Source organism: Plecotus auritus (assembly GCF_963455305.1).
Source record: "Plecotus auritus genome assembly, chromosome: 8".
NCBI lineage: Eukaryota > Metazoa > Chordata > Mammalia > Chiroptera > Vespertilionidae > Plecotus > Plecotus auritus.
Genome location: NC_137782.1, coordinates 26506118 through 26533241, shown reverse-complemented (window position 1 = coordinate 26533241; position 27124 = coordinate 26506118). Strand labels below are relative to the sequence as shown.

General features: G+C 47.8%; 1 protein-coding gene across 1 annotated transcript; it reads right to left on the bottom strand.

Annotated features, from left to right (window-relative positions):
- Positions 1 to 2497: 2497 nt before the first annotated feature.
- On the bottom strand, positions 2498 to 26277 carry WFDC2 (WAP four-disulfide core domain 2). Its single transcript, XM_080684103.1, has 5 exons — positions 26107 to 26277; positions 8265 to 9039; positions 7559 to 7699; positions 4786 to 4938; positions 2498 to 2654 (listed from the first exon to the last, which is right to left on the bottom strand). Exons 2-4 carry the CDS (start codon positions 8335 to 8337, stop codon positions 4787 to 4789), a joined length of 366 nt encoding a protein of 121 aa, XP_080540229.1. The 5' UTR covers positions 8338 to 9039; positions 26107 to 26277; the 3' UTR covers positions 2498 to 2654; position 4786.
- Positions 26278 to 27124: the final 847 nt, after the last annotated feature.

The window sequence follows — 27124 nt, the reverse complement described above, 5'->3', positions numbered from 1 at the left end:
CAGTGGGGGGGGGAGGGTAAGGATATGGGGTGGGGTGGGAACCGGGTGGAGGGGAGCTATGGGGAGGAAAAAAGAACAACTGTAACAATCTGAACAATAAAGATTTATTTTTTTAAAAAAAACATTGATGTGAGAGGGAAACATCAGCTGCCTCCTCCTGCCTGCCTCTTATGGAATTTTGAGCCCACAACCCAGGCATGTGCCTGACCAGGAATGTAATCAGCAACCTTCTGTGCACAGGACGACGCCCAACCAACTGAGCAACACCAGCCAGGGCTTTGGAGGTTCTTTTTTTTTTTTTTAATATATTTCATTGATTTTTTACAGAGAGGAAGGAAGAGAGATAGTTAGAAACATCAATGAGAGAGAAACATCGATTAGCTGCCTCCTACACACCTTCCACTGGTGATGTGCCCCCAACCAAGGTACATGCCCCTGACCGGAATCGAACCTGGGACCTTTCAGTCCGCAGGCCGACGCTCTATCCACTAAGCCAAACCGGTTAGGGCTGGAGGTTCTTGAAGTCGTGGATCTGCCTTACACACGTCCCCCCTACACTGAGCCAAGAAAGGTAACATGCACAGAGTATATGATGTTGACTTGTTTGGTTACAGGTGATGTTAACTTTGATGGCTTGAGTGAGGTGGCAAGCACTTGTTGATTCATTTCATAGAGATTATATAATGGAGGAAAGGAGGAACTTGGGATTTATTTTTCGGAGTTAAGGTTTTAAACTATGCATGAATGCTATGAGTCTCATCATATCTGAAATATGGAAGAGAGCAAAGAAAGAAGATAGGAAGGGAGGGAGGATAGAAGGGATGAGAGGTCCCAAGCTTTGCTCAGAATGGGTGGGTTAACATAAGACCTAAGGGTAACCCCCTCTCAAGAGCAGGATATTATACTACTGAGTTGGAGTAAACGCTGGCATGGGACATTTAATCAAAACTCAGAGGCGAGATCTCAAAACCTACTACAAAGCTTACCCCCTACACCACCAAGCCCCCAGGCTCAGAAGTGTAGATGAACACAGTACCATCTCTCACTTGGATGCTAGAGGGGATCGAACCCCCTCCCCCCCCCCAAAAAAAAAGCACTGAAGGATAGAATTAGAAAACCATTGTTTAACAACCATTAAATAATCATTGATTTAGGCAAGAATCGTCAGTGAATGCTAAAACCAGTGAGCAAAATTTTGAGAAGTAATAGGATATTTACAAAGTCTCAGACACTTCTGTTGGGGTCTGTCACCAAGGAAGTGAGGGCATCCCTCAAGGTCCGTTACCTGGGCTCCTTCTTCCAATCAGAGCTACCTAAAGCCCCCTGTGGGCTGCTGACTGCTCACCCTCTTTGCCCAGGTCCTCTCCATACCCCTACACCAATATCCAGCACAGCTCCCTGGGAATGTACCCATTTCCCAGCTTTTAGGAGAATGCTGAGTTCAGACCTCCTTTTTTCTTACCAGTTTTGTGTCCTAGAAAAGCCTTTGCACCTCTCAGGGTCCCCCCAGTCTCCCAACCTGCACAATGAGGAAGATGCTAGACACCATTGGGTGTAGAGATGATACCTATAACACCTGTGAGTATTGAGAGGCCATGGAAAAAGGGGACAGAAAAGAGGTGATAGAGGAGGACAGAGGATGGGAGCATAGAGAGGAAGAAAGAGGATAGAGAGTGAGGGATAAAGGGGGAAATAGAGAGAGAAGAGAAAGGGGGGCCAGACAGAGGGAGAGATGGGGAAGGGTGGGAAGAGAGATGGAGGGAGGGAGAGAAGGATAAAAAGAGGGGGAAATGGGAAAGAGAGTGAGTAGAGAGAAGAGGGGGGAAGGAGGGGAGAAAGAGAGAGGGACAGAGTAAGGGAATAGGAGAAATAGGAAAGAGAAAAAGAGAGAATAAATAGAGAGAGGCTAGATGGAGAGATGGAGCTATATCTCTAAAAGAATACAGAAGAAACTGATCTTGGTCTCATCCTCAGAAAACAACTGGTTGGCTGCGGTTGAGGGGAGGAAGTCAAGGGTGAAAGATGCTTTTCATTTTACCTTTTAAATTTTGACCCAATATATTGTTTATACCAAACAATGATTTGACTTAAAACAACAAATGACCCTGCCTTTGCCATCTTCTTTTTCTGTGGCCGCAAGCTAGTAACTTGGCGGAGACCTGGTCTATAAGTCGGGGCTGTCATCACCCCTGGGGGTCGTCTGTGGAGCCAGGAGCTCTCACCAGGGAACCTCCCGGCCTTGCTGCTGCTGCTATCAGAACGACCTCAGAAGCATCCCATCATCTCTGAGCCTCAGGGTTCCCTCCCATCATCCTCGAGAATAACCACCAACCCCAGACCAGACAAGCCCTGTAAATGTGTTCATTGTTCAGTTGATCCCTCTCTGGACTTTGTGCCTGGATGATCTGGTTGCCCCCCATCCCACCTTAACCCAGAATTGGGGGGGGGGGGGCGGGCAGGGACAGAATGATAAGAACGGAGGCCATGGCCCCACCAGTGCTGGAAGTGGTCACTTTATTGGTTGGAAAGAGAAACTGTGGTCAGCACAGGAGGGAGTGCAGAGGCCAGAAAGAAGGGAGGGCAGCTGGGCTGGAGCCAGACGGAGCCAGGTAGAAACTTCCACTCCCTCATTCCTCAGGCTGTGGTGGCTGAAACTGGAGGGAGAGAATCATAATAAAACCATCAACAACAATATCCACAATACTAGATGAGAGTACTGCAGCTTCAGTTCTGGACCAAAGCTTTCCTCACGCCGCCATACCTCCCTGCCCCGCCCCCACCCACCCCCACCCTCCCACACACACACTTCACCTTCTTGAGGCCCTGGGCTCTGCCTGTACTTCTCTGCGGGTCCTGCACTCACCTCTTCTGCTTCAGGCCATTCCTCAGACACACATGGCCTTCCTGAGGAGCCATGGTCATTTATCCCCCTGAGTCCCTCCACCACCAGGAAGCTCCACCTTGCCTCCCTTCTGTGGGTTCATCAGACTAATATTTATCCCATTTTATAAGTAAAATAATTGCAGCTCAGGGAGATGAAAGGCTAGTTAAGTGTCAGAGCTGAAATTGGAACCTGTGTCTTCCTGACTCAAAAGCCTGGCCATGCTATTGGCACTCAAGGAGGTAAGAGAGGGCTGGAGTCACTGGAGTGCTCTGGGCTCCGGCACTGAAGGTCATGCCTTGAAGTAGTAGCCATGGGACCTTGGGCTTGTCCATCCCCCTCTCTGGGTTCCATTGTGACCCCCCAGTCCCTTGGCTGAGAGCCTGTCAGAAGCAGCAGATCAACAATGAGATTTCAACCACAGGGCACTCCCTGGTTCTTGCTCATCCTGTGGCCTCTGCCCGCAGCAGCCTCCTCCCTGCACTTCACCAGGCCGCCCACCTTCCACTCGTCCTTTAGGACTGGCTCAGGGTCACCACCCCTCTGGGAAGTTCGCTCGAATCCTCTTCCCAATCCGACCCAGGTCAGGTTTTCCTCCTGTTCCCGCTGCACCCTGCCCTTCCCTCCACAGCAGCGCTGGGAGTGTCTGTCCATCTGTCCACACCAGCCAAGCGGCTGCGAGCTCTGTGAGGAAGGACAACAGTTACCTTCTGCCCCAGCGCCTGGCACAGAGCTGGTGGCGAGGGCTGGCTCACCCAATCAGCTGGCTGAGCGTGTCTCCGCGTTTTGTTTTGCGTTACTTCCTCACGTTTACTTTAGGACTTAATGTTTTATTTTTAGTTATACATGGGGACAGAGAGGCTCCTCAACCTTTTCTTTTAGAGGCGGCCGAATACAGCCCCGCCTGCTACAGAAGGGCTCAACACACACAGACACACATTTGAGGAAGTACACTGATCTCTACCATGTTCGTCCTAAAAAAACCAAGCTTCTTGGCAAAAGTACCAACTCTCCTGCTTCCCACTGGTCATGCCAAGATCTTCCTACCTCCCCAGGGGCTCCTAAGATCCAGCTGCTCCTCCAGCTGTTGACTTAAGTGCTGTGTTAAGGAAATGAAGGAGAAACTCTTGCCCTCACAGCCCAATTCATTAGCAAATACTATCCCATCTACCTTCACGTATGTCCCAAACCCAGCCATTGATCTCCCCTGGTCTGTCATCTCCCACCTGGCATCTTGCAGAAGCCTCCTAGCTGCTCTCTCCCCACCCACCTCCCTTGCTTCCGCTGCTGCCCCTGCAGTGTTCTCCACACTGCCGCCAGAGCAAGCCTTTCAAATCTAAGTCGGAGCATGTCCATTTCCAATGGCCCAACATACCTGGGTCAAGACCAAAGCCCTTACGATGGCTTGTCAGGCCCCTAACAAGCTGCTGGCTTACCCACTCCCTCTCTGACCCTCTCCTCCCTACACTGCTATCCACACAGCTCCTGCTCTTGCACCTCTGCTGGAACACTCTCCCAGGTGTCCTTTAGGCTCTCCCACCCCTGCCTGTCTGGTGTGAGAAAATGGTAACCCTGCTCCCTGCTCACCCCGCTCCCACCCCAGTGCTCCTTATCCCCCTTCGGTTTCCTTTTCATCCATGGCACTCATCTCGCTCTAACATTCTACAGAATGTGTTTGCTTATTTTGATTATTGTCTGCTAGCTTATAAACCCCATCAGAGAGGAATTTATGTCTGGTTTGGTCATCCATGAAGAACCCGCAGCACCACCAGCAGAAGAGAGCACATAACAGATGCTTAAGAAACATCTGTTGAGTGGATGAAAGCTGGTTCCCCTGGGTCCTCCTTCTCCACCTCCTGCAGGTGTCATCACATAAGGGCACTTCCTCCCTCCCATCCACATACCTCAGAAGACGGGTGTGACGCAGGACACCTTCCCGCAGCCATTGAGGCAGCATTTCATCTGGTCAGGACACTCGCTGTCCACCTGGCACTGGTCCCGGCAGAGGCCAAGTGGGGTCAAGGGTAAGTCCACCTTGGGGCAGGAGCCAGGCTTTTCTTCATAGAAAAAGGAGTAAGGGGAAGTGGGCAGAGGGATGTGCCAGGAGATAAACACTTACCCCCAGCCTGACCTCCCACCGCCCCACACCCTGGAAAGATCACCCGCAAACCCCTCCCCCTCAAACTCCCTCCACCATTGGTTTCAGAATCGCAGGACCTCAGAGTCCCAGCTCTGCCTTTTCCTAACTTTGTAGCCTAGGGCCAGAAATTCCCCAGAGGCCCAGTACTTCAGGTGCCACAGGAGAACAGTGCTGCCCACACCACGGGCTTACTGTGAAAGCAACTGGGGCAATATACACCTGGTTAATTCTCTCTGAAAAGGCAAACTCCTTTGCAACAACAATAATTGTAATGAGTAACTAGAACAGTTCACATTTTCTTAGCTCCTTCTGTGTGTCAGGTGTCATTCTAAGCATTTATGTGCATTAACTCGTGTAGTTAATGTCCAGCAGCTGGATCTTAGGAGCCCCTGGGGAGGTAGGAAGCATTTATGTGCATTGACTCATCTAATCCTCACAATAGTCCTAAAAGAAGAGGACAGGCATTGTTACTATTTCCTCACGTTACAGACGAGAGAAAACCGAGGCACCAAGAGGTTAAGTAATTTGCTTAAGGGTAGAAGCAGATTTTGAAAGCCAGGAATCTGGCTTCAGAATCTGTGTGCCCTGCACTGTGCTGCTTTGTAAACTGTAAAGTGCGGTCACAATCTCTTTACTCACTCCCACATACCTGGTACACACTCCATGACTCCCCCATGCACACTCCTCATCCACACACAGCCAAGCATTCTCCATATCACACATGCGCGCGCGCGCACGCACACACACACACACACACACACACACACACAGCTAAGGCTGCAGAGATATGCCACTTACAATGCTCTTTGTGTAAAGTAAATGCATTATCTTCTTTCATCCTCATGTCAAATATCTCCTCTGTAGGGGATATTTCTAACCACGTTCCTATCACAGATGAAGAGAATGAGGCACAGAGATGTGAAGGCACCACTCAACACCACACTGCTGGTCACAAGTAAAACCAAGGCCTGAGCCCAGCCTTCCAATATCCGTGTTCTCTCTCTCTCTCTCTCTCTCTCTCTCTCTCTCTCTCTCTCTCTCTCACACACACACACACACACACACACACCCTATGCTCCATTTCCTGGGTCAAGGAGAAGGGAACTCGGCTCACTTCCAGAAGCCCCAGGAGCAAGCCCAGCCAAATGTCACCCACAGGCACAGGACTGGGTGCAGAGGACAGGAGCGGCCGACTTCCTAGCACAGAGAAATCCATTCCTGTGGAAAAGGCTGGGGCTCTGGATACCCAGCTGCCCAGCAGTTTACTGACAAACAAGGCACTGTGTGTAGAGTATCTACTCTCTAATAAGGCATTTTACACATATTACTTAATTTAGCCTTCATGTCACTCCTATAAAATTTGAGCGAGACACCAGAAAACAGGCTTGGAGAGGAAGTGACTCGCTCAGGATCACACAACTAGCAGGTGGCAGAATCAGGATTCTAGTTCAGGAGGCCACCTAGCTGGGGGCCCTCTGCCTGCCTCAGTCTGTCCATCTCAGACTCCCCCTAACAGCAGAGACTTCTTGGTGTTTTTGGTTTTTGGTCTTTTTTGTGTGTGTGTGGCGGGGGTGGGGGGGAGGGGGATCCACCTCTCTCACCTGTCTGTCTGCCTCTAGCTTCCTCTCCTGGCCTCCAGCTCTCCTGCTCCTCCTCCCTCTGGCCTGGATTAAAGGCCTCCAGACCCAGAAGCTGCCCCATGGGCTAGTCCTTTCTCTGCCTCCCACCTCCCTGATCATAAGTGTCTGAGGTCTCTAATTACAAAACTTCCCAGCCCCTGCTGGCACTTTGGAGAAGTAACAAAGTATTCTGGATAAGGACTTGTAATCACAACAGTGGGTACCCCAGGTCAGAGCCCCGCTTCTAGATCTCAGTTTTTCCCGGTGAAAACCCAGAAGCTTGGATTCCATGCAGCCTAATGCCACTCCGGCTCCGATGGGAGTGCCTGGCCTAGTGGAGCACCCCAGCTTTCTCACATTCTCTCCCTCCATCCCTACAGTGGAGGAGGTCGTTTTAAAGAGGAGGAAGGGGGAGGCATGCTCAGGGAAGAGTCCCAACTTTCTTCAAACCAGGGGAGCAAACGGTGAACCCCCTGGCTATGCCTGCTGCTGAGGCAAGGGCTGGCGATGTGAGCTGGGCGAGAACTTTCTCTTTCCTAGATCTGTACGATTGCCTCCTGCCTGGAGAATCATCTGGGAAGACTCCCGAGGCTGGGAGCCCCTGGAGGGATGAGCGCCCCAGGCCTTGGAACCAGCTGGCTAGCCAGCTCCGAACAACGGCCCTGCTGTGCGTGCCCGGAAGCCCGTCACGCACCAGAGACTGGAATACAGACAGGAGGGGGGGCACCCCGTCTTGCGTCGCGCCTCAGCGACGCTGCCTTTGTTCCCCCCGGGTCAAGAGGAGCGAGCGCGGGCCGATCTGGTTCCATCCGCCTCGGCTTTGCCAGGGGTCCCCGGGTCCCCGAGCGTCCCCCTTCCTGGAACCCGGCCGCTCCCGCCTCCTCCCTGCGCCCCGCCCCGCGGGTCAGCCGGAGTTACCATTGGGCAGCAGGCAGACCGAGGCGCAGCCCTCCTGGCAGCACTTGAGGTTGTCGGCGCACTCTCCATCCGAGCTGCACTCCTGCGTGCAGTTCAGCTCCTCCTTCAGCTTGGGGCACACGCCCGTCTTTGCTTCTGTGCCTGGGAGGGGACGTGAGGACGGTCAGGGGGAGACCGGAGCCGGGCCCAGAGAATGCCCACCTCCTGCTCCGGGGACCCCAAATCTCAAGCTTCAAGGAATTCTCAGCCTCTGGCCCTAGGCACTCCCCTTACAGCCTTCAGCAAACCCCACTTCCAAGCCAGGGGTTCCCAGCACCGGAGAGTACAGGAGTTACCTAAGCCTTGGCCCCAGAACCCTCTATCCTCAGGGGACCACTCTACGCCCCCTCACACCCCCCTCCCCCCCACCCCCCACACGGCTGACAGTCTAGGAGCCATCGGTGTCTAGGCAGAGGGTCCCCTCCGGACACAGTCTCGCCTGCAGCACAAAGCCTCTCCCCGCCCACCGTACTTTGGCCCCACAGCCTAAACTACAAGGGTCACCACCTTAAGCACCAGGGATCCCCAATTTTTCGTCTTCCTGGGTCTCCCCACTTCCGCCCCAGGAACCTCTACTTCTCCAGCCCGCAGAGAGGCTACGCCTCTGCGGCTCCCCTGGCCTTCCTGGCCCGGCCCTCCGGGCGCCGGCCTCTCCCTGCCCTCTCACCTGTGACCGCGGCAAAGCGGAGCAGCAGGCCCAGGAGGAGGGCGGCGAGCAGACCGTAGCGGCAGGTAGTCATGGTGCTGCGCCCGGCAGGGTGCAGGTGAGAGCCGCGGTCGCCGGGTTGGGGGGATTTAATGGCGCGCGGGGGGGCGGGGAGGGCGGGGGGCAGGGGCGGGGCCGAGCCGGCAAGGGGGAGCTGCTCCGCACCGCAGGCGGGCGGCCACCTCCTGCCGTTTCACAATCCCCTGGGATCAGGTGTCACTCTTGGCCCCGGTGGGAACCAGGAACCTAATCAGCTTCCAGGTAGGCGCAGCTGACCAGCTGCAGCCGGACCGTTGTCCACTTCCCCTTCCCCTCCTCCCTCCTGGGACCTGAGGGGTGCGCCGTGAGAGGAAAGGGCCCGGCCCAAGACTCTTGGGTTCCCATTCTAAGATCCTGGGTCAGAGGGGGAGGGGGAGAGGGCAGGACCCACAAAGACACTGTAGAGCCTGGGGATTCAGTGGTTAGATTTGGGGTCAGGGATTAGTGATGAGCTCCAGTGTAGTGATAGAGAGCACATAGTGAGGGCTAGGGAAAAAAGCAATTGTTATGAATAAATGAACCCATTTGACACAAGAAACTGAGGCCCACAAAGGTGAACCGCCTATTCAAAGGTGAACCATCGTGGTGAACCGTCTCCAGCAGTTTGGGGCTGTATTTCTTCCTCTTTCCCACACCAGCCATGTAGCCGCTGACTAAGCCAGGCTCTGTCTCATTGTTTCATGGAGTCCCAGCAAACCTATGAATAGAGAGCTGTGATTGTCATCAGCTGTATATGACAGATGAACTGGGTGTCCGGTGGCTTAGACCCTCCCCGAAAGCTCCCATGTAATGCTATAGAAACAAGGTTTTGAATCCAGGTCTCCTTCTGTCCGAGCCCTTCTTTTTCCCATTCCGTCATAAATACTCTCCAGGTGCCCACTGTGTGACACATATGCGGCAAGACACTTGTTTTAGAGAAAGGAATCCAAGGAAACGTCCTGCATTGGCCTGAGGTGAGAGGGTCTAGGGTTGACACCGTTCCCCATTTTCCAGCTGAGGGGCCTTGAATGAAGCACTCCCTTGTTCTGAGCTGCCATTTTGTCATCTACAAAGATGTCAGTAATATCAGAGTGCAATGAGAACATGAATGTGATGTTCCTGATATGGGACCCCTGGGTACTCATTGAGGGCTAGATCCACGTGATGGGCATAGATACCCACCCCTGATACACAATGGGTAAATGGTATCTACTGTTACTAAGGACTCTAGTAAGTATATACCAAGCGTTAGAATATGCCAAGCAAATGCCAAGACAGAGTTACCCTGGGAGTTCAACAAGAAGTGCCTTCCAATATCCCTACTCCAACAATCTGAGATTCTGTAAGTCCCAGGAGGCTTTGCTGCTGAAGGCTATAGGGGGTCAGGGGCTGTGACCACTGGGAGGACAGGTGAGCAGGGCTCACTTCCAGCACTGTCTCCTCAGATGGATAAGGCTGAGAATGTCTCCCCCAACCCCCAACTGCCCATGCCAGCCTTGGGACTAGAAACATGCCTTCATTGGGAGGGGCAAGGATTGTTTACTCTGAGTTCAGAGAAGTCAACAGCAATGAAGCAGGAGCCAGGTGGGGGCACCCGCTGGGTGAGCTCCTGAAACTCAGTCTAAGGAACACAGAGGACTCTGGTGAGCAGCTGGTTTTAGCCTGTGGACCCAGCTGGCTACTGGGCATTTCAGCCTTAGGCACTGCTGTCCACAGCTTTTTTCGGGCACCTACCCAGCTCCTTGAGCCAGGAAACTGCCCGACCTCACCACTCCCCAGTCCTCATGGGCTCCCCCCACCTCCCCAAGATTGACTCTCTTTTGCAGGAATGAGGATTAGCCTGAGGCTGAAGGGATAGGGTGGGGCAGAGGATGGAGAAGAAATTCTCATCAGTCAATGGCCAGTGGCATGCAAAAGATGTTTCGCTTTTGTGATGCTAGTCTCTGTGCTAGGGTCATTCATATATTTTCTATATTTTCTCTTCTACATAAAAAGTAAAAAGGGCAGAGGCTTTAGAACCAAATACATTTAGGGCCAAGTCAGAGGCTGGCCACTTCCTGGCTATTAACTTAGAGCGACACTTCGCTTTTTGGATCTACATCTTCTTCCTACATCTTATTTTAAGGATTAAAGGGGAAAAACATAAACCAGAGGTTGCAAATCTGGCTAAACCATATCTATTGTTATCCCCACCATATATTTTTTAAATTTGAATTCATAGCCAAGATTTGAAAGCAGGGGATTTCACATAAAAATAAATTTCTAGCTTCTCTTGGAAAAAGTAAAAGAAAGATCTGGCGACATAGTCTTACAGTCCTATGTTGCAATAAGTGGGTCTCAAATTTGAGCGAATATCAGAACCACTTGGAGAGCTTGTTAAAACAGATTTGGAGATCTGTGTTTTGATTTGGTAGGTCTGGGATGTGAGTAATAGAGTAAAGAAATAAAATGGAGTCAAGCTGCTATATTACCAAAATCAAGTAGGCTGAGATATGAGAAAACTATTCCATTCTTGCTTTAATGAGCCTGGGAATGTAAACTTTTGAACTTTCCAGTTCTGCATCAATGCCTGGTTATATATCAAACCTCCAGATAGCCCTCTGATTACCCTCTGATGGACTCACATATGCAGACTACCTGACATCCATTGTCCAGATCACTGGGCATGACCAGACACCGCCTGGCATCTAGCCGATAACTATCGTGAATCAGTCTAGGACTGGAGGACTGATTATTCCCAAGAATGTACTTTTTACTATAAGAACTCTTAACTTTTCTTTCTTCTTTGGAACGCTTCTGGGTCTTTTCCTAGTTATGTTTCCAGTTTGCAAACCCCAAGACTCTTGAATAAATCTTTATCAGTTATTTCTAGCAAAGCCTTCAGACTCTTTTTTACTTTGACAGGTAGAACCTGAGAACTTGCATTCCAGCTGGTTCACTTTATGAGGGAGACTTCTTTCCACTTTCCTACACTCTCCACTATTCCTTATTGTCTCACATACCCTCACCCTCACTCTAGCTACTTCCATTCACATTACTTGCCTGGTCTGGAGGATGTTTAAATTGTGACCTCTGGGGTAGTTGAATAGTAAGTACTCTGTTAAAGGTAGCTAATATTTACTTAACAGTCTTATGAATTAAGTATTGTTATTACTGTACTAGAGGCCCGATGCACAAAATTCATGCAAGGGGCTCAGCCCTTGCAGCCCCAGCTTCGTTCAGAAGGACGTCCAGTCTAATTAGCATATTATGCTTTTATTATTATAGATTACAAGTGAAGAAACTGAAATTCAGTTATGAAAGTGATTTACTGGAGGAAACACAGCCAGTAAACCAGAAGGAAGACGCTTGCCAAATGCTTGTAGTCATGTGGTCACAATGATTTCAATATTATATACACACATCTGAGGTTAGCACTGATGATGCATCAAAGATTTTGGACATGACTTCATGACCATAAAATAATATTTATCAGGGAAGAAAAGGAGGAAAGGAAATAAGAAGGCAAGAAAGGTTTACAATGGAAGGTGATATTAGTCAGATATAGACACACCCACTCTAAGATGACTATAAACAAGTTAACCTTGAAGATTTCAAAAATTCCCAGGACCAGAGTGTCTTTAACTGTACAAGGGGCCTCATCCTCTTGAGCCATTGGATCCACACAAACTCCTTTTACTCCACAGAAAACTATCTCTCTGAGTATATTAGCTATTTTATTGTTTTGTTTCTTAGCATCTGTTTGTACTTTTTCTGATAACAGTATTCTTCCTCTACCCAGGACAGGTGAGGCTGCAGGACATGGTGATCAAAGTGCTTGCCCTATCACCAGACAAAGACTGGCCAAACAGATGCTCTCCCAGGATTTTCAACCTTGAGCACTGAATGACTAAAGACCTGAAAATGTACTTCACTCATTCAGAGGTGCCCTGGGAAGACTCTGTTTTGCCCTGTTTACCATTTTTTCCAAGTCGGGCTCTTTTAGCCTTCCCTCCAACTCTGCTAGTTGCAAGAATCCAATAGAGGCGAACTTAAGGAAGGGAGAATAGATTCCCACACCATTCTCACAAATTCCTTTTCTGCTTATAGTAGCCATAATTAGTTTCTGTTGCTAGCAATCAATGAGATCTAACTGTCTATACCCAGGTCACCACCAAGTTTCTCATTTCCAAATCCAATGGCCTTTTCTCAGCCCTCACCCCACACCTCAACTCACAGTTAAGGTCTTCATGACACAAGCCAAATTCTTTACACAAAAATTATTTTCCCACATAGTTTCAGTGCAAAAAAAAAAAACCCCACAAAAAACAAACAACAACAACAACAACAAAAAAAACACAAAACATTAAAAGCAGAGCTTCCCTATTTGAAGGACCTGAGTCCCCTTTGCGATCTCTAGGGTTTGAGGGCACAGCTTCCAAACCTCTTTTAGAGGACAGTCTTTGGCATCAAAGAGTCTTGAATTTGACTCCTAACTCCTGCCATTATTGGTTATGTGACCTCGGAGAAGAGATTACGGGTCTGAGCTTCAACTTTTTGGTCTTTAAAATGGGAATAAAACTTCCCAAAGTCGTTGTGAGGTTTCAAGATGAAGATCCATGTGCACTTGTCACATAATATGTGCTAAGTAAGTGATGCTGGGTATTGTTCTGTTATATTACACCATTCTCAGAGATTACCTCTCTCAGAGTTACTCACAGACTTTTACCACCACATCAAGATACTTTCTGCCACATTTGTCCTCTGAGGTACCCAGCAATCCCCATACCTTGTCTGAGCCTCAGTTTCTTGCACGTAAAATAGGATGATGATGCCATCCCAGTGGGCACCTTTGAAAGCCTATCTGCAATTATGAGTGTAAGGCACTTGCAATGTGCCTGGCACACAGTAGGTGCTCAGTACATGTCATTTTCCACTCCGCTCCTGAGTCTACAACACTCAATCTTTTTCCATTCTTTTTTTTTTCACCCTAGTTGTTGGCTTTGCACATTGCCTGGGGTAGAGCATTTCCACCTGGGTGTCTCATCTTCTTAAACTCAACACCTTTATCAGTAAGACCAGCTAAAGCTCCTGCCCTATTATTTAGGGCAAGAGGTTCATAACCGCAGCATCACTGTTGACACTTCCTCTGTCCAACGTCACCACGTCCAACCTTCCTTCTGAACATTCTCACCCCCATCTGTTGGCTTCTCTGCAGCACAGGCTTTTGTTACCTCAAGGCTGAATGATCACATGCACCCCCATATCCTTCCTACCGCCATTCTATTGCATATCCTCACTTGGATGTCTAACCTGCATCCCAAACATAACATCTCAAAATCAGATTCTTGATTCCTCCTTACCATGCTTCTTCCATCTCATAGATGGCAACTTGATTTTCCCAGGTGCCCAGGCCAAAAGCCATATAGCCATCCACAACTCCTCCCTTTCTGTCATAGCCCACAGAAATCTATCTGCTAACCCTATTGACTGTGGCTTTAAATATGTAATTACTTCCAGAATCCACTTCTCACAATTTCCATCATGCTTGCCTTGTCCAAGTATTATGTTGGCCCCTCTTCCATCTATTCCATCCATTTTCCACATATAGCCACATGGGAGTGCTCCAGTGGACAATCCCAACTAAGCTCCCAGCCAACAGCCAGCACCAAATGCTAGTCTTGTGAGGGAGCATGGACGTCTAGCTCAATCAAGCCTTCTTTTAAAAAAAAAAAAAAAATTTTATTGATTTCAGAGAGGAAGGGAGAGAGAGAGAGAGATAGAAATATCAATGATGAGAGAGAATCATTGATCGGCTGCCTCCTGCATGCCCCCTACTGGGGACCGAGCCCGCAACTGAGATACATGCCCTTGACTGGAATCGAACCCCCAATCCACAGGCCAACACTCTATCCACTGAGCCAAACCAGCTAGGGCTCAGTCAAGCCTTCTGATGACTGTAGCTTCAGCCACTATCTGACCCAACCTCATTCAGAACCGCGCTGATCCAAGTCAACCCACAAGACCACAAAAGGTAATAACAAAGTGTTCTAAGCCACCAGTTTTGGGATGGTTCATTATGCACAATAGATCACCATAACAGAGGTAAACCAGATGAACAAGGTATCTGCCCTTGGAGTATATTCTCTAGTGAGGAAAATAAGCAAATAAATTACTAAATAGAAACTATCAATAAATACTGTAAAAAAAATTAAAGCCAGCTCATGTCAGTAAGTTAGGGGTGGAGGGGGCCGGGAAAGTGCTCTCTGAAGAATTGACATTTGTGCTGAGATCCAAATGATGTGTAAGATCTATCCATACAATCATCTAGGGACTGAGTGTTGAAAAAGAGGCTAAAGCTCTTGACATAGACACTTTTGTATGGGGGACAGTCTTTTTTTCACACATCTAGATCTTTTCAGAGGTGGTAGAAACTGACAGCTAGGAAATATTAATTACATCCCAGATAAACTGAAAAATATCATGCAGTTGCATGTTATAAACCATTAAATGGAACTGTTCAAGACATTTTTATAGTTGTGATGCAGAAAATAAAAAAGGTGTCTATTGAGAAACCAAGATGGCGGCACAGGTAAGCACCTAAGCTGCTGCCTTGCATAACAATTTCAAAACTACAACTAAAAGACAGAACGGACACCATCCAGAACCACAGGAAAGCTGGCTGAGTGAAAATTCTACAACTAGAAGGAAAGAGAAAAGCTCACAGAGAATTGGAGGTATGGCAAAGGGTCTTTGTGCGTGCAGAGAGGAAGGGCGGCTGAGAGCCTGGCTGACTTTCTCTGGCGGAAGGGGGAAGGAAGCCCCCGACCGCACTGAACCCCAGTTCTGACTACACTGAACCCCAGTCCCGGGTGAAACCCCGTGGACCCAGGCTCATACAGGGGGAGTCTGGACTGTCAGGTAGAGAGAAAGGCACCCGGAGACTCGGAGACCCGGGGGAGACCCGGGGGAGCCCAGGCAGGCAGGCATCTGGAGGCGCGCGAGACAGTGTGCACAAAGGCAGTGGAGGTTGCCACAGGCTTTCCCTAGCAGAAGGAAGTCCGAAGCTCCTGACTGCACTGAACCCCAGTTCTGACTGCACTGAACCCCAGTTCCAGGCGAGCCCCTAGGACCCGCGCTTTTACGGGGGGGGATCTGGACTCTCGGGTGGAGACTCGGGAGCCGGAGAAGTCAGAGGTCTGGAGACGCACGCGTGCCAGTGTGCACAAAGGCTGCGGAGGTTGCCACAGGCTTTCCCTAGTGGAAAGGAGTCAGAAGCTCCTGACTACACTGAGCCCCAGTTCTGACTGCAGTGAACCCCAGTTCCAGGCAAGCCCCTGGGGACCCACGCTCTTGTGGGGGGAATCTGGACTCTCTGGCGGAGACTCAGGAGCCGGGGAAGGCAGAGGTCTAGAGACACGCGCAGGCGTGCGTGCGCAAGGGCAAGGCTGACTGGAAACCAAGACTGTCTGCTCTGCCCTGAGACTCCACCCCATCCAAGCTGAGCACAGAGGCTATTGCAATTTGGCAAGTCTAATCCTATAAGGCTGTCTCCAGCACTGAACTTCTCCCAGCATAGACACAGCAGATCTTTACAGCCAACTGGCCTGGAGGTCAATTCCTCCCAGTGATACCAACAACAATCAAGACTTAACTACAACAAGGCTGTACACACAGTCCACAAAGGGGTGCACCAAGAGTGTCCACTTCAGGTTAACTGGGGAGGCCGACCCACTGGGCCATATTGGAAACCTAGCACACAAATCTACCCTACCAACTCAGGGAAGCAGTGAAAATGCGGTGTCAAAGAAACAGATCACAAACGAAAGAAATGGAGGAAAACAAACGACTGGATATAGAACTCAAAACCACGGTTATAAGGCTTTTCAAGAATATCCTAGAAAAGGTCGATAAATATAACGAGACCCTCGAAGGTATGAAAAAGGACCAACTAGAAATTAAACATACACTGACTGAAATAAAAAATATTATACAGAGACCCAACAACAGGCTAGAGGAACACAAGAATCAAGTCAAAGAATTGAAATACAAAGAAGCAAAAAACACTCAACCGAAAAAGCAAAAAGAAAAAAAAATGCAAAAAGTTGAAGATAGTGTAAGAAGCCTCTGGGACAACTTCAAGCGTACCAACATCAGAATTATGGGGGTTCCAGAAGAAGAGAGAGAGCAAGATACTGAAAATCTATTGGAAGAAATAATGACTGAAAACTTCCCCCACCTGGTGAAAGAAATAGACTTACAAGTCCAGGAAGCGCACAGAACCCCAAACAAAAGGAATCCAAAGAGGCCCACACCAAGACACATCATAATTAAAATGCCAAGAGCAAAAGACAAAGAGAGAATATTAAAAGCAGCAAGAGAAAAACAGTTAGTTACCTACAAGGGAGCACCCATACGATTGTCAGCTGATTTCTCAACAGAAACTATGCAGGCCAGATGGGAGTGGCAAGAAATATTCAAAGTGATGAATAGCAAGAACCTACAACCAAGATTACTCTACCCAGCAAAGCTATCATTCAGAATTGAAGGGCAGATAAAGAGCTTCACAGATAAGAAAAAGCTAAAGGAGTTCATCACCACCAAACCAGTATTATATTAAATGCTGAAAGGTATTCTTAAAGAAGAGGAAGAAGAAAAAAGTAAAGATAAAAATTATGAACAACAAATACATATCTACAGAGAGAAACCAAGATGGCGGCATAGGTAAGCGCCTAAACTGCCTCGCACAACAATTTCAAAACTACAACTAAAAGACAGAACGGACACCATCCAGAACCACAGGAAAGCTGGCCGAGTGGAAATTCTATAACTAGAAGGAAAGAGAAAAGCTCACAGAGAATTGGAGGTACGGCAAAGGGTCTTTGTGCGCGCAGAGAGGAAGGGCGGCTGAGAGCCTGGCTGACTTTCTCTGGCGGAAGAGGGAAGGAAGCCCCCTACCGCACTGAACCCCAGTTCTGACTGCACTGAACCCCAGTTCCAGGCGAGCCCCTGGGGACCCACGCTCTTACGGGGGGGAGTCTGGACTCTCGGGCGGAGACACTGGAGCCGGGGAAGGCAGAGGTCTGAAGGTGCGCGTGCCAGTGCGCACAAAGGCTGTGGAGGTTGCCACAGGCTTTCCCTAGTGGAAGGGAGTCAGAGGCTCCTTACTGCACTGAGCCCCAGTTCTGACTGCACTGAACCCCAGTTCCAGGCGAGCTCCTGGGACCCACACTCTTGTGGGGGGAGTCTGGACTCTCGGGCGGAGACTCGGGAGTCGGGGAAGGCAGAGGTCTGAAGGCGCATGCGTGCCAGTGTGCACAAAGGCTGTGGAGGTTGCCACAGGCTTTCCCTAGTGGAAGGGAGTCAGAGGCTCCTGACTGTGCTGAGCCCCAGTTCTGACTGCATTGAACCCCAGTTCCAGGCGAGCCCCTGGGGACCCACGTTCTTGTGGGAGGAGTCTGGACTCTCGGGCGGAGACTTGGGAGCAGGGGAAGGCAGAGGTCTGAAGGCGAGTTCGCACAAGGGCAAGGCTGACTGGAAGCCAAGACTGTCTGCTCCGCCCTGAGACTCCACCCCATCCAAGCTTGAGCACAGAGGCTATTGCAATTTGGCAAGTCTAATCCTATAAGGCTGTCTCCAGCACCGAACTTCTCCTAGCATAGACACAGCGGATCTTTACAGCCAACTGGCCTGGAGGTCAATTCCTCCCAGTGATACCAACAACAATCAAGACTTAACTACAACAAGGCTGTACACACAGTCCACAAAGGGGTGCACCAAGAGTGTCCACTTCAGGTTAACTGGGGAGGCCGACCCACTTGGCCATATAGGAAACCTAGCACACAAATCTACCCTACCAACTCAGGGAAGCAATGAAAATGTGGCGTGAAAGACACAGAACACAAACGAAAGAAATGGAGGAAAACAAACGACTGGATATAGAATTCAAAACCACGGTTATAAGGCTTTTCAAGAACATCCTAGAAAAGGCTGATAAATATAATGAGACCCTCGAAGATATGAAAAAGGACCAACTAGAAATTAAACATATACTGACTGAAATAAAAAATATTATACAGAGACCCAACAACAGGCTAGAGGAACACAAGAATCAAGTCAAAGAATTGAAATACAAAGAAGCAAAAAACACTCAACTGAAAAAGCAAAAAGCAAAAAAAAAAAAAAAAAAAAAAAAAAAATCCAAAAAGTTGAAGATAGGTAAGAAGACTCTGGGACAACTTCAAATGTACCAACATCAGAATTTTGGGGGTGCCAGAAGAAGAGAGAGAGCAAGATACTGAAAACCTATTTGAAGAAATAATGACCAAAAACTTCCCCCACCTGGTGAAAGAAATAGACTTACAAGTCCAGGAAGCGCACAGAACCCCAAACAAAAGAAATCCAAAAAGGACCACACCAAGACACATCATAATTAAAATGCCAAGAGCAAAAGACAAAGAGAGAATATTAAAAGCAGCAAGAGAAAAACAGTTAATTACCTTCAAGGGAGCACCCATACGACTGTCAGCTGATTTCTCAACAGAAACTATGCAGGCCAGACGGGAGTGGCAAGAAATTTTCAATGTGATGAATAGCAAGAACCTACAACCAAGATTACTCTACCCAGCAAAGCTATCATTCAGAATTGAAGGGCAGACAAAGAGCTTCACAGATAAAAAAAAGCTAAAGGAGTTCATCACCACCAAACCAGTATTATATGAAATGCTGAAAGGTATTCTTAAAGAAGAGGAAGAAGAAAAAAGTAAAGATAAAAATTATGAACAACAAATACATATCTATCAACAAGTGAACCTAAAAATCAAATGAATTAAAAACCTGAGGAACAGAATAATCTGGTGAATATAATAGAATCAGGGGCATAGAAAGGGAGTGGACTGATAATTCTCAGGGGGAGAGGGGTTTGGGGGGTTCAGGAAGAGACTGGACAAAAATCATACACCTATGGATGAGGACAGTTGTGAGGAGGTAAGGGCAGAAGGTGGGGTGGGAACCGGGTGGAGGGGAGCTATGGGGGGGAAAAGGAGAAACAATTGTAATAATCTGAATAAAGATTTATTAAAAAAAATACATATCTGCCAACAAGTGAACCTAAAAATCAAGTGAATTAAAAACCTGAGGAACAGAATAATCTGGTGAATATAATAGAATCAGGGGCATAGAAAGGGAGTGGACTGATAATTCTCAGAGGGAAAGGGGTAGGGGGGGGTCAGGAAGAGACTGGACAAAAATCATACACCTATGGATGAGGACAGTGGGGGGGAGGTAAGGGCAGAAGGTGGGGTGGGAACCGGGTGGAGGGGAGCTATGGGGGGAAAAAGAAGAAACAATTGTAATAATCTGAATAAAGATTTATTTTTTAAAAAAGGTGTCTATTAAATATTGCTTCAGTAAAATGTGCATGGTTTGCTGCCCATTATGAGTAAAAAAAGAGTATTTATTAAAATTTAAATTTTTTAAAAATAAATCTTTATTCAGATTATTACAATTGTTTCTCCTTTTCCCCCCCATAGCTCCCCTCCACCCGGTTCCCACCCCACCTTCTGCCCTTACCTCCCCCCCACTGTCCTCATCCATGGGTGTATGATTTTTGTCCAGTCTCTTCCTGAACCCCCCCTACCCCTTTCCACCTGAGAATTATCAGTCCACTCCCTTTCTATGCCCCTGATTCTATTATATTCACCAGATTATTCTGTTCCTCAGGTTTTTAATTCACTTAATTTTTAGGTTCACTTGTTGATAGATATGTATTTGTTGTTCATAATTTTTATCTTTACTTTTTTCTTCTTCCTCTTCTTTAAGAATACCTTTCAGTATTTCATATAATACTGGTTTGGTGGTGATGAACTCCTTTAGCTTTTTCTTATCTGTGAAGCTCTTTATCTGCCCTTCAATTCTGAATGATAGCTTTGCTGGGTAGAGTAATCTTGGTTGTAGGTTCTTGCTATTCATCACATTGAAAATTTCTTGCCACTCCCGTCTGGCCTGCATAGTTTCTGTTGAGAAATCAGCTGACAATCGTATGGGTGCTCCCTTGTAGGTAATTAACTGTTTTTCTCTTGCTGCTTTTAGCATTCTCTCTTTGTCTTTTGCTCTTGGCATTTTAATTATGATGTGTCTTGGTGTGGGCCTCTTTGGATTCCTTTTGTTTGGGGTTCTGTGCGCTTCCTGGACTTGTAAGTCTATTTCTTTCACCAGGTGGGGGAAGTTTTCGGTTATTATTTCTTCAAATAGGTTTTCAGTGTCTTGCTCTCTCTCTTCTTCTGGCACCCCCATAATTCTGATGTTGGTACGCTTGAAGTTGTCCCAGAGTCTTCTTACACTATCTTCAACTTTTTGCATTTTTTTTGCTTTTTCGGTTGAGTGTTTTTTGCTTCTTTGTATTTCAATTCTTTGACTTGATTCTTGTGTTCCTCTAGCCTGTTGTTGGGTCTCTGTATAATATTTTTTATTTCAGTCAGTGTATGTTTAATTTCTAGTTGATCCTTTTTCATACCTTCGAGGGTCTCGTTATATTTATCGACCTTTTCTAGGATATTCTTGAAAAGTCTTATAACCGTGGTTTTGAATTCTATATCCAGTCATTTGTTTTCCTCCATTTCTTTCGTTTGTGATCTGTTTCTTTGACGTCGCATTTTCACTGCTTCCCTGAGTTGGTAAGGTAGATTTGTGTGCTAGGTTTCCTATATGGCCCAGTGGGTCGGCCTCCCCAGTTAACCTGAGGTGGACACTCTTGGTGCACCCCTTTGTGGACTGTGTGTACAGCCTTGTTGTAATTAAGTCTTGATTGTTGTTGGTATCACTGGGAAGAATTGACCTCCGGGCCAGTTGGCTGTGAGGATCAGCTGTGTCTACGCTGGGAGAACTTCTGTGCTGGAGACAGCCTTATAGGATTAGACTTGCCAAATTGCAATAGCCTCTGTGCTCAGCTTGGATGGGGTGGAGTCTCAGGGCGGAGCAGACAGTCTTGGCTTCCAGTCAGCCTTGCCCTTGCGCACACGCGCCTGCGCGCGCCTCTAGACGTCTGCCTTCCCGGTCCCGAGTCTCCGCCCGAGAGTCCAGACTCCCCCCACAAGAGCGTGGGTCCCCAGGGGCTTGCCTGGAACTGGGGTTCAGTGCAGTCATAACTGGGGTTCAGTGCAGTCAGGAGCTTCGGACTCCCTTCTGCTAGGGAAAGCAACCTCCGCAGCCTTTGTGCACACTGGCACGCGCACCTCCAGAACCCTGCCTGCCGGGGCTCTCCCGGGTCTCCCCTGGTCTCCGAGTCTCTGGGTGCCTTTCTCTCTACCTGACAGTCCAGACTCCCCCTGTATGAGCCTGGGTCCACGGGGTTTTGCCTGGGACTGGGGTTTAGTGCAGTCAGAACTGGGGTTCAGTGCGGTCGGGGGCTTCCTTCCCCCTTCCGCCAGAGAAAGTCAGCCAGGCTCTCAGCTGCCCTTCCTCTCTGCGCGCTCAAAGACCCTTTGCTGTACCTCCAATTCTCTGTGAGCTTTTCTCTTTCCTTCTAGTTGTAGAATTTTCACTCAGCCAGCTTTCCTGTGGTTCTGGATGGTGTCCGTTCTGTCTTTTAGTTGTAGTTTTGAAATTGTTGTGCGAGGCAGCAGTTTAGGTGCTTATCTATTCCGCCATCTTGTTTTCTTAAAATTTAAATTTTTAAAATAAAAATAAATAAATGAATAAATAAATGAGTATGTATCATCCTGGTCATAAGGGAATGGGATGCGGGCTCAGTTGGAGGTAGCACTTCTTTCTACTGCCACCAGGGGGCAGGTAGGGCTTCCATAAAGAGTGGTTCCTAATGGCTGAAGAAGGGGTGTCTTTAATCCCAAAGAAAACCAGTAATATCTTCCACCTCCTGTGCACACTTTTGAAAGACCAGAGAGTCAAATAAAGAAGAAGGTGGGATGGGTACAGTAGTGGACCAGGGTGAGGCCTATCACTGGAGCAAGTGGGGTTTAGGCTACCCCCGAGGAAGACTGTGACCCATTTGGAAGAGAAATTGTGGCACACCTTAGGCACTGGAGGGATTTCCCATAGATGACTTCCAGGAGGTGACACTATACATGAAAATGTTATTTGTTCCTTTCTTTCTTTTTTTTTTTTTTTAATATATTTTACTGATTTTTTTACAGAGAGGAAGGGAGAGGCATAGAGAGTTAGAAACATCGATGAGAGAGAAACATTGATCAGCTGCCTCCTGCACACTCTCTACTGGGGATGTGCCCGCAACCAAGGTACATGCCCTCGACCGGACTCGAACCCGGGACCCTTCAGTCCGCAGGCCGACGCTCTATCCACTGAGCCAAACCAGTCAGGGCAATTTGTTCCTTTCTTAAAAGCAGCAGCCAGCACATTTAAAAAGCAGTCAGGAGTCAATGGTATTAAAAACCTACTTGTATGTACTTTCAATAAGTTGCTTTGTTCTATAGTGTTCAAAACACTTCAGTACCATAATCAACATAGTCCTCAAAAATGCCCAAACCCGTGAATTTCTTAAGGTAGAAACCATCACCATATTTTACAAAGAAGGAAACTGGCTCAGAGAGATGAAGCGACTTGCCCAAGATCACACAGCAACATCAAGAGTTACTGAAGCCAAACTCTTCTAATTCATACCAAGTCTTTTTCCATTGCAGTTATTAATGAATAATGATCAATAATAATTAAATAACTTATTAATTTTTAATAGTATTATTATTACTGTTATCAGAGCTGCCATTCATTGAGGGTTTACTCTGTCAGGCACTTGTACAAAACATTTTACAAATATATCATTTAAATGCTCGCCATAATTTTATGAGATTGATGATTCAACAGGGCAAGGGGGAGGGTGGGGAGGGAGGGCTCAAGCTTCCACTCCCTCTCTGGGTATGTCATGCCATAGCACCTTGGGGTGTTCCCGAACCTGGAAGCTTTTCACACCTGTGATGTTCGGTGGTGGTGGGAGGGAGGGGGTCTTGTTGATGTTTCATTGACTGAATCATTGGCTGTTGCCGATTGACCTCAATCTCAGTACCAGAGGTGGGGGGATTGAAAGTTCTAATCTAATCACTGGGTAGGTTTTCTTATGCCTCATCCCGAAGCTATCTAAGGCCCTTCCATTGAGTCATCTCACTACCAAACAAAAGACAGTAAATTCCAAGACTTTTATGAGGCCTGGGCCAGGAACCTAGACAGATCAAATATTTACTGTGTTTCCCCGAAAATAAGACATCCTCCGAAAATAAGACCTACTAACATGTTTCCTTCTGAGTGGAATATAAGGCATCCCCCGAAAATAAGGCCCCAGGCTCTGTCTCAGAATGAAAATTAATTTACAGTAAACTGGTCACTAGGGCCGCCCCGACTGGCGTCTAGCAACCAGTGACGTTACGCGGAGTCCTGACGTCACTGCTGTGTGGAGGCGGAGCGGAGGTCGGAGTGAGCGGTGAGCCCGGGGCGGGAGAGAGGAGGAGACTTTCGCAGATGAGTGTAGAAGAACAGGAGGATTAGAGCGGACGGGACGCGGCGAAGGTGGTGAGTGCTGGTCTGTCTCTGGTGACACTACCTGATGCTCGCGGCCACCTTCATGATGACTGAAGGTTCTCAGTCAGTGGCAGAACCTGCTCCAGCCCAGATCCAGGCCCCAGCAAGCCCAGTGACAGTCCCCAGGCAGGCCCCAGGGGGTAAATGTCTCTTAAAGGGGTAGGGGGGATGTTTGGTAAAGGTGTTCAGTGGCACAGGGGTGGGGAGAGGGGGATCACTTAAAATGACACAGGAGGATCAGAGGGGGCAATCAAAATGACACAGGAGGATCAAAAGGGGTTACTAAAATGGTAATCCCCCTTCTGATTCTCCTGTGCCATTTTGATTCCCCCCTCTGATCCCCCCTGTGTCATTTTGAGTGATCCCCCTCCCCCCACCTTGATACCCCAATTCCTTTTTTTTTTTTTACCCCTAGAAATGAGCGCAAAAAGAAAAAGCTACTCCGTGGAGTACAAGAAAGGAATCGTAGAAGATTCTTGGGGCCCAAATCTTACTGCTTTCTGCAAAGAGAAGATGTTGAGTATCCAATTGGTCTGAAAATGGCGAGCAGAGTATGGTAACCTCATTGAACAAGTGGACAAGGGAAATTCTAAAAAGCGCAAGTGTGGATCAGGTCGGCAACCATTATTTTCCGAGCTGAAAGACCTGATCTGTGAATGGGTTGTTGACAGGAGAGCAAAGGCTTTGGTTGTGAATAGGGCTCAGATTCAAGAATTTGCCCTTGCAATGGCACCACAGTTTGACATAGCCCCCGAAGACTTCAAAGCATCACAACACTGGCTGGATAATTTCCTTCCGCGAAGTGAACTGTCTTTAAGAAGATCTACAACATTGTTTAGGTTGGAAGATACTCAAGTTATTAAGCGAGCACTTGCATTCAAGTCCTTTATTGATGATGCTGACTTCTCTAAATACAATCTTTCCAACATGATTGCTATGGATGAAACTGCAGTGTTTATGGGCCAATCATCTCAAACAACAATTGAACAGCGGGGTGCCTCCTTAGCGTACATTCCCTCCACTGCTTACAAAAGTGCACGTGTTTCCTGTATTTTGGCAATTCGTCTGGATGGCACTAAAATCCCACCTTTAATCATTTCTAAGGGCAAGAAGGAAAAGATTGAACGTGTTTTGGGCGTTTTTATTCTTGAAACTGAAAAAGCCTGGGCCACACAAGCAGTATAAGGAAGTGGGTCGATTTAATGCTGCCGCTTGTTATGCGAGGGAGCCAAAGAGGTCTGCTAGTCTGGGATGCAGCCAGCGCTCACCGCGCTAAAGACATGACGACATTTCTTCACAAAAGAAAAATAGATCAGATAATGATTCCCGCAGGAATGACGGCCTATCTCCAGACTCTTGATATTGCAATAAACAAGCCATTCAAAGACAATTTGCGCATGGAAATTAATGACTACATTGAAAATAGAATGGAGAGAAATCAGCGTGGAATCTTTGTGAAACCTAAACTGCAAGAAGTTGTGACTTGGGTGAAGAATTCATGGGAGAAAAATCACTGACAGTTGCATTGCAAATGCACTGCGAGCAGGCTACCTTGACAAGAAGTACTCATTTAAAGACAGTGCTATTGCGAAACATGAGAGATTTGGTCCACTGATTCTGAAAGAAATGGAGTCACAAGAAATTCACCAGGAAATTCAGGAATTGGATTGTTATGATGATGTTCCAGAAGATGATGACATGATTGTCATTGAATAAATGAGTAAATTCTTGATACTGTGGGATTCACAGTTTGTCTGGTTTGTGTTGACAACTACCATACTACCGTACCGTATACAGGTAATAAATTTCCTTTATTTTCATTTAACAATAAATGTGTACCGTATTCTTCTTCATGGAAAAATAAGACATCCCCTGAAAATAAGACCTAGTGTGTCTTCGGGGGCAAAAATTAATATAAGACACTGTCTTATTTTCGGGAAAACACGGTACCTTTCCATTATACTGCAGTGAGGTCGAGGGAGGAGGGAGGGACCAGGAACAGAGAGTCTCAGAGTTGGAGTAGGGATCTAGTAGAACTGTTTGATGCCTGCTAAGCAGAATTGTTTTTTAATTTAACTAATTAATTTATTTTTATTGTTGAAAGTCTTACAGATATCCTCCTTTGTCCCTCCACCCCACTCCTGCCCCATCCCCAGGCCTTCATTATTGTCTGGCTCCAAACCAGAAGAATTTTTTAAAGCTGAAAACACAAGTTATTTTTAGAGTCATGAAATGTCCCCTGAGTTAAAACCTCCCAACTTACCAGGAGAAATCTGGAGAGAGAAGACTGGCTCCACCCACACCCAAGTCAGCTGGGCCTTACGTTGGAAATGAGTACAGGGCTCGCTCCCCTGTGTGCCAGCCACCAGGCTGCTCAGGAGGATGAGAAGGGCTGCAGAGAGGCAGTCGGCTCATCCTCACAGCCTTGAGAGAGAGCTCCCGAGAAAACCTGGGTGCTGGCAGAGCTTTAACATCCCAGCTGAGGGCTGGGAACTGGTGAGGAGGGGAGAGCGGGGAGGAGCAGGGAACAGTCCATTTCATTCTATAATCTCCCCACCTTCCCAGGCTTCCTGTTTCTCTCTGCTGGGGCCAAAATGCTTAGCAGTAGCGCTTCTCACACTTTAACATGCCTGCAACTCCCCTGGCGACTTTGTGGAAACGTAGATTCTGATTCTGCAGGTCTGGGGCGGGGTCTGAGAAGCTGCATTTCTAATAGATCCTCTGTTCCGGTGCTTCCCCAGCCCCCTTCCTCTCCTATAAAATGGTCCACAAAACGGCTCTTGAGTAGCAAGCCTGGAGGAAACTCACAGCCGGAGAAGGGATGCAGGCAAAGAGAAAGCTGCCCTTCCTACCCACGTTGGGAAAGTGGCAGAGGAGACACATCAGGAAGAGGTGAAGCCAGACAACTCCAAAATTTGCTCCCCTAATTTGCCCTCTGCCCGCACCTTACTTCTTTGGAATGGTCACAATATCTGCCATGTATCCAGTCATTTGGTTTCTTCTGCAAAAATGAATGAATCCCCTCCAACCCACCTCCCTCAGAGGATTAAGGAATTGAGCCAATTTTCATAAGCTTGCACCGCACCACCCAGCAGGCAGGAGTTACTGAGACTCCGCATTACAGTGTCACCCACCCAGCTACTCCAGGGAGACCCTCCAGCCTGGATGTAACTGAATTGCCAGGACCCACTAACAAGTTGCAAGTACCCTTGGGGGAAGAAACACAAGTGGAGTTACTACAGTCAAGCTGGTAAATTACGAAGATCAAGTAGGATGACACA

Bases quoted from the DNA above. Each gene is read 5' to 3' on its own strand.
- WFDC2 (XM_080684103.1), bottom strand. From the start codon at position 8,337: ATGACTACCTGCCGCTACGGTCTGCTCGCCGCCCTCCTCCTGGGCCTG. The intron at 7,700-8,264 runs GTGAGAGGGCAG...GTCCCCTCCCAG, and splicing joins CCGCTTTGCCGCGGTCACAG to GCACAGAAGCAAAGACGGGC. The intron at 4,939-7,558 runs GTAACTCCGGCT...TTTTCTATGAAG, and splicing joins GGTCTGCCTGCTGCCCAATG to AAAAGCCTGGCTCCTGCCCC.